General features: G+C 27.1%; 1 protein-coding gene across 1 annotated transcript in view; it reads right to left on the bottom strand.

Moving 5' to 3' along the window:
* Nucleotides 1–828: 828 nt before the first annotated feature.
* Nucleotides 829–8,294, bottom strand: part of LOC148303978 (uncharacterized) — a 35,335-nt gene continuing 27,869 nt past the window's right edge. Inside the window, exons 8-13 of the mRNA XM_088269036.1 lie at nt 5,818–5,914; nt 5,257–5,414; nt 4,352–4,489; nt 4,049–4,256; nt 3,244–3,388; nt 829–1,426 (exon numbers count right to left, since the gene is read on the bottom strand). Coding sequence (XP_088125162.1) covers nt 1,246–1,426; nt 3,244–3,388; nt 4,049–4,256; nt 4,352–4,489; nt 5,257–5,414; nt 5,818–5,914 — 927 coding nt within the window. The 3' untranslated portion in view covers nt 829–1,245. The remainder of the gene's footprint in view (nt 1,427–3,243; nt 3,389–4,048; nt 4,257–4,351; nt 4,490–5,256; nt 5,415–5,817; nt 5,915–8,294) is intronic.

Raw genomic sequence — 8,294 nt, 5'->3', positions numbered from 1 at the left:
AATGGCTTTTGTCTTTATATTTATATATTTATGTGTGTATGTTTTGACTTGTAATGGAAAAGTGAGTGAAGTCTTTAAATAAATAAAATCACCACATATTTGACATAATTCACATAATTTTAAAACATTTGAAATGTAACCATTTGATGTACGGATTTAAAATATTTAAAAAATATATTTTTCTCTACCCTCTGGAACGAGCTTCTTTCGCTGCCCCTTTTAAATGTCCTTTTATGTTTCGAAGTATTGTGCATGTGAAAATCCTCAAAGAAAGACATATTTTCAGCAGTTCGGATACGAGAATTATAACATAGGCATTATAACAATCCATAATTAGTTGCAACAAATGATTCTTAGTTTTAAAACATTGAATTGAAATCACTCTTTAACGTTGTATGAAATCTCAGTAAAATCCCAAATAACATAATACGTAAATCTTTTATATTACAAGTCATGTTGGCTATGTTCTCCTCTCATTTTCGTAAAGCCTATTTTTCTCTAAAAGAACATCTGTCATGATTGAGTGCATTTTTTTAGAGTAAAGCAATGCTTACAACATTTATTAATATTATTATTAGCTTGAATTTTCTTAGGAATATGCAAACAGACACGCAGAAGTATCAGAACTCTCATCCATAGGCTCAATCTAGAAGAAGTGGGGGAACTGCCAGTTAATCTTTCCCAAACTGCCATCTATCAATAAACGAAACATCTTTGTGAGTTCACATCTCTTCTTAAACTGTCATTATTGTTATGATAGATCTAATATTTATAAAATTTTGATAAGTCGTAATCATAATGACAGGAATTCAGAGTTTAAAGTTTTAATTTAAGAGGGTTAAAAGTTTATTGTTGTATTTATTTGTTAAATATTTTTCTTTTACAAAAAAAGAAATATTTTAAGAGTTAATTAAGACACAGAATAGGTTTTTAAGGACAGGAACATCTTAATCATTTGAATAAATTTTAAAATTATTTATTTAAATGATTTACTGATTTTAAATTGATTTTTGATTCCATAAGATTGAGCGGGTTGAATATTGACCATCCAATATTGAATCCATCCATTATCCATCCAATACCCATCCATTGAATATTGGTCAAATGAATATTGGCCATCTACATCGCATTTTATTACCGAATGACTCAGTATTAAAATTAGGATGAGACGAATACACTATTTTATCTACGAATTTGTTAAATCTCAATATAGACTTAGTATTTCCCGCTAAAAAGATTAGGAATTCATAGATTACAAGCAGTTTTGTCTGTAACAGAAAATAAGTGCCCCAGTGACTGTATCCAGTAATCAGGCTTGTGTTCGTGATTAGCAGTCTCCTCTGCGTCCTTCAAGGAGCTTCCTCCACTCAACACCAACAGCTTCTGGAAGCCACAAAGGGAACCGAAGGCTATATCCTGATTGATCCTGGAAATCCAATAACAAAAATCTTTAATATTTTTTGTTAATACTTTATGTCACATGTTATAAACTTAATATTTTATTTATTGTTTCGGCATTAACTTTGTGGTAAGACATGTTACAATAATTAAAGAAAACACTTCGTTTTTTACCACTTGAGTTTTATTATAGACTACATGTTTCAGAAGTTAAACTTCCATCATTCAGGTCTGTATAATAACATTATACAGACCTGAATGATGGAAGTTTAACTTCTGAAACATGTAGTCTATAATAAAACTCAAGTGGTAAAAAACGAAGTGTTTTCTTTAATTATTATAAACTTAACATCAAACTTTTTTTAACTACTTCTATTTTTGGTACTTTATTCCTATTGGTTTCGAAAATCGCTTTGTCATCTTAAGGGATGGATGTGTACATATCCTATCGCTTATGATGGCATGATGCTTGTCTAAATCGGTTGTTAAAGGTACCAAAAATAAAAGCTGTCAAAAACAATGTTTAAATTTTATTTCATATAGTCCAAAAAATCACTAATTTTACTAGATGATTTGGAATACATTTATTGTTTATAGTAATATATTTTTCAGTTTCAAATGCGATAAAAACATGTGCATTCGTAGATTTTCATTTTCATTTAATTTTTTTTTATTTATTATATAACTGCAAAAAGTAAAGCAAAGTATTATAATAATAATGCTGTGAATTGTAATAGAATAACATTAAAATCAACGGTACAGAATTTATTATTATAACACTTATATAATAATGAATTTTAATGAATACATCTTTCAAAAAAATTAAAATCGAAATCAACAAAAAATGTGTGCTCGATGACCTGTTTTTTTTTTAATTTTGAAATATTATATTGTTTAATATTAGGATTTAAATTTTGATAACATTGTCGTATTAGTATTAATTGTTTTCGATTTTTTTTTAATTATCTGCCATATTTTTGGTGCCATTTACAAATTTAGTTCTTATTCCTTTATCTGCCATATTTTGTGGGCCATTTACAAATTTAGCTCTTATTCCTTTATCTGCCATATTTTGTGGGACATTTACAAATTTAGTTCTTATTCCTTTATCTGCCATATTTTGTGGACCATTCACAAATTTAGTTCTTATTCCTTTATCTGCCATATTTTGTGGACCATTTACAAATTTAGTTCTTATTCCTTTATCTACCATATTTTGTGGACCATTTACAAATTTAGTTCTTATTCCTTTATCTACCATATTTTGTGGACCATTTACAAATTTAGTTCTTATTCCTTTATCTGCCATATTTTGTGGACCATTTACAAATTTAGTTCTTATTCCTTTATCTACCATATTTTGTGAACCATTTACAAATTTAGTTCTTATTCCTTTATCTGCCATATTTTGTGGACCATTTACAAATTTAGTTCTTATTCCTTTATCTGCCATATTATGTGGCCCATTTACAAATTTAGTTATTATTTCTTTACAATAACATTTTTATAATTGTTTTAATTTTTTATAAATTATCTGCCATTTACATTTATAAACTTTTTATTCCTTTACAATAACATTTTTGTAATTGTTTTCGTTTTTTTTTAATTATCTGCTATATTTTGTGGGCCATTTACAAATTAAGTTCTTATTCCCTTACAATAACATTTTTGTAATTGTTTTCATTTTTTTTAAATTATCTGCCATTTACATTTATAAAGTTCTTATTCCTTTACAATAATTTATATTTATTTGTAATTAATCCATTGACATTTTTTCTAATAAATGTATTACTAACAAAACGTGCTATTTATTAACCTTGATGTACTGTTCATAAATTGACTTACATATCTCCAATGAAGAGTACCCTTTTTGGATTCGTTATACTAAAAGTATCCATGACAAGAGATTTCAAATATTCACTTGGTTTTCCTATGACAACAGGTTTCCTGCCGGATATATCGGAAATAATGTCACAAAAATATCCGGGACCTGTAAAATAAGTTTAAAAAAATATTCTTTAAATTAATTGAGTTAATATTTAAATAATAGGTATTAAAATATTTTGACTTCATTGGATTTTTACGGAAACCAACGAAAGAATTAAGAAAAAATTCCAACATTGATTTCGATTATATGTATGTACTTATTTTACATTTTTTGACATCTCAACATAGATGAAGAAGAATATCGAAGTCATATTTCACAAATGTTTCTATAACCTTATCGCTATGCGGAAGGATCTAAGATCATTGTATACCTATATGAATACAGGTTTCAAGAATTTATGCAATATGGATGTTCAATAATGGGCAGAATGGTGATTGTTTTACAAATACATAAAATGATCGTTTGAGCTAGCCAATTGCCAGGTCATAAGCCTTGGGATGCTCAGTCTTCCATCTTCTTTCATAATAAAAGGAAAGAACGATTCATGTTTCTAATCAAGTTGAGACACCTTTGAACGGATGAGGGATGTCGGGATTGGCTTTAACTTATTTTATTATTTTTTACTTATTTTTTACATAGACTTTTTATTACGAGCTCAAATTTTAGGGGGGTTTGTGAATACGCACCTCTCCCCACTTTTTCTAAACACCCCTAGTAATAAGGCATTATTTTAGTCCTTTCAATTAAAAAAAAATAAAATACCTGGAAGTGTAAGGCCATTGGTAACCGGTATTTTTTTATCAGTTGCCCCAACAATATAAACTACTTCAGGCCGCTTAAGGATAGATAATACTTTCGCTAATTTAAAGTAGTTGTACTGTAAATCCATGTCCATCAAAACTCCTTGGATATCAGGATCATCCATGGTGTTGCCCAGAAAGGATACTAAGTCATCTTCGTATTCGGAAGGCTAGAAATAAATAAAATATAAAATATGGTTATTCTACGCTTGTCACTGAACCGTACCATATTCAGAAAATAATAATTTTTATTTCAATTTGTTACCCCGACAACCACATCAAAGCCAGCATCCTTTAAAGTCTTTATCATCATCGGAGTTGCAACGACGAATAACTTCTTTCCTTTAAAATTTATGCTATTCAAATATTTCACAGCTGCTATTGAAGTATGCAGTAAATGGTCCTGAAATTCAAATAATTTTAAAAATATAATCCTTTCAGATATTTTAATACTTTAACATTAAAAGATAACACAATTTACTTGAAAACAAACCCAATTGTAACCATAAAATTTCTTCAGATATCAATAAATTTAAAACTATTTTTGTATATTATATAAAATATATATTTAATTCAGAATTATTTCTTAAATTTATGTATTAATTTTAAATCAAACACAGATTCTTTGAGTCTACTAAGTTGTATTTTACTAACGAAAACACATAAAAAAATATTGTGACCATTGTTTCGCCTTGTTAGGGCATTATCAAACGAATGAATAACAAGGCGAAACAATTGCGAAACAAGGCGAAACAATTGTCACAATATATTTTTTTATGTGTTTTTGTTAATTAAACACAACTTATTAGACTCAAAAAATCTGTGTTTGATTTCAAATTAATACATAAATTAAAATGGAGTTCTACAAATTAAACGCCAAATCAACAAATAAATTCTTAAACACCATTTTCGTTACATACAACCTCAAGGTGCTTTAAAAGTTTTTGTCAAAAGTGTGATTTATGGTTCATATATTTGGAATATTACAGAAAGTATAATTTTATATATTTAAATATATGTATATATATATATATATATATATATATATATATATATATATATATATATATATGTATATATATATATATATATATATATATATATATATATATATATATATATATATATATATATATATATATATATATATATATATATATATATACAAACCGGATTTAATTCGACGCCAATATCCCGAAACTTTTTGTTGTATGCTTCTATTGTTCTTGTGCCATTATTTGACACATAATGTATATTTTTCCCCATTTCCTTTAGTTTTTCTAATGTTTGTGCTACTCCGGGGATTGGTTTAGGATGCCATAAAACACCTAAAGCAATAAAAATAACATCTAAATAACGTTATTAAGAAAAAAACATAAATCAACCTATTTTAAGTAAAATGAAATAAACTACTCAAAATAAATCAAATAAATGGCAAATACTAAAAACAGCTCCAAAAAATTCTAATTGTACGTGTAAATTTTTTAATTAAACCACGTTTAGTCAAAGGAACTTTAAGTATTTCGCAATTTAACCCTATAAGAGGTGTACAGATGCGAAAATGATCATGTTCGCTGCCATATTATCCACGATTGAACGACTCAAGATAAACTATGTAAGAAGTAACCAATACTCTTCAAAAAATATTTGGAAAATGTGCCCTCGACACCAGAAAACACAGTAACCGTACATTATTGTTAAATTTTTAACTGTATTTTTTTCGATTTTTACCATCACAATCCGTGAGGATTGTATCAAAAGAATCCAAAAATTCCACGAACTCTTGCTGGGATAAGGATAATAAGTCCTTCATGTTGTTTCTGATATCCTGGTTTTACCGCAAACAAGGATCAAGGAAGTTTCTGCAAATAATAAGTTATCCTTAATTGATTTTGTATAAGGGAATTTTAAAGGCATATATATGTACTATGTATAAATACTCGTATATCAAATGCAATTATATTAAATAGTAAAGTGTTATGGAGAACGGAACAATTTATTATTATATAAAAAATAATTACAAACATTGATAATTTATAATACACATAAAACACAAAATTATTCTGAGTTTATTTATAAAGATCTATGTAAAAAAAATAAAATTTTTAACTTGTTGAAAATAATAACAACATACGAAATACTATATATTGCTCACGGAAGGCGTGCCTCTTGACAGCTGCTAAAATATTGCTTACCCAAGCGTCGTTGAATTGAACATATTATTAATGTGTTTTCTCTTTTATATTCCATTTTACCAGACAGCGCCTCAGCAATGCGTGGCTTGGATAGTATGTGCAAAAAAATAGTTACAAATGTCCTAATATAAAAAATTCTATGAATAGTGAATTTGTTTTAAATCATTATGTAAATATACTATATACGTTTATACGTATATGCTTATGCTTAAGATAAGCAAGTACCAGAAATAATACTGAAAAGTTATATAATTATTATTTAAAAAATTAACTTACGGTTAAAATAATGCTTGAGTCCAATTGAAAAGGTAAGACATTAAAACTTCTAAAGCACACTATTCTAGAAATATGATAATATATTTCTCCTTATTTATTTAGTCATTTTAAATTACGATTTGACGTGTGACAATTTTTAAGAAATAAATAATCTTGCTACGATAACGAAAAGTATTATATCGACGTCGTTAGTTCCGTTCACGAGCGATAACACTTAGCAACTGAAGAAATCGGGTGGCCTTTGAGTAATATGTTTTCGAAAGTAGAGGAGAATACACAATGTTGAAATAGGGCAGCTAAAATGGAATATTAATTTTTCTTTGCCAATATATGTCCGTGATAAAATCAATGTTTTTTCTCGCCCAATTTCACAATAATTATATTTTTATGCAATTTTTCTTATTTTCATATTTTGTCGTTTTTAAAAGTTATCAGTGACCTTAAAAATCAACCTTTAATTTACAAATTAATTGAATTTTTATGTTAAGTTATGCAAGTCATTAATTTATTTATGCAAATCATTAAATTTGGAATATATTTTGTTTTAAATCTTTTATTTAAAATACTCGTATGTTTAAATTTGAGATATATTGATAGTTATATATAGAAAATAGTAATATTTTATATGGAATGATTGAATTGTAGTATACCGCTAAAAATTGTTATTCCTGATGTTAGTCGCACATTCAGACCTAGTGATTGTGCGACAATCTTTATAGTATTTCATTGTACACGATTAGGTTATTTGCTTCTTAATTTGTAACTAAAAGTGGAGTATTCCACTTTTGTCACTGTTTTCCTATATTCATCGTTTTTCTTAGATTTTTAAAAAAAAAAATTTTTTGGATAATCTCTGTTTTTCCATCAACGCATACTGATTGAAATATTTTTATTTAAGAAAACTTTTTTTCAATTGTATTCCAAATTTGTTTACTTTTCTCTAATTATGTAGGTTTATCATTAATAGAATCTAACAGGAACGTTTAATCGATAAATTTAATAATTTGGCTATGGGATTCTAGTTTTTTTTTAATATATGGATATAAATTTTTGTTTTCATAATTATTGCAATATGTCTTACCTTCAATTCCTTTTGTGAAAAAAGTACATGAGTAAAAATACTTTAATTATTATTTTGTACATGTGAAAATATAATACTTATTTTATAAATAAAAATACAAATGTTAGTTAGTTAAAAATCTTGAGTCTCTAAAGTTATGCAGGGATTGGTTTGTTTTTTTAAATATTTTCATGTAATTTAATTTTTTTTGTATTATTTAATAAAGTTAAATTTTTTATACAATTTAATATAATTTCTATATATTTTTACTAAATACTATCTCATAATTTTAGTTGCGCTAAGCCTCTTCAAAAATGAGACTGAGCTCTTGTGCTGGGAGAGGGATTTTTAATAACATTATATATAATTAAAAACAGAAAAAATTATGTTTATTTTACGGCTTTTTTTACCATTATGGCAGCGCCATCTTTTGAAACGAACAGCAACACAAGCCAAACGAAACATTACTCATGGAGGATATCGTGCTTCTTGACAGCTTGACCTGGCTTATCTTAAGTCCTACAAATATCTAGACTTCCATTATCTTTTTGATCTATGTGGAGATGCCAAAATGTAAAAATAACTCCTAAGTGGAAAAACCCTGGTTTGTGAACATGATTTGGGCACACCTAAAATGTATTGTAGAAAATATTGCGGTTGGCCACTTTGTAATTTGT

Source organism: Brachycentrus maculatus, unplaced genomic scaffold (assembly GCF_059751285.1).
Source record: "Brachycentrus maculatus isolate JH-2025_06_01 unplaced genomic scaffold, ASM5975128v1 h1tg000336l, whole genome shotgun sequence".
Classification (NCBI taxonomy): domain Eukaryota; kingdom Metazoa; phylum Arthropoda; class Insecta; order Trichoptera; family Brachycentridae; genus Brachycentrus; species Brachycentrus maculatus.
This window is presented reverse-complemented; position numbering and strand designations above follow the sequence as displayed.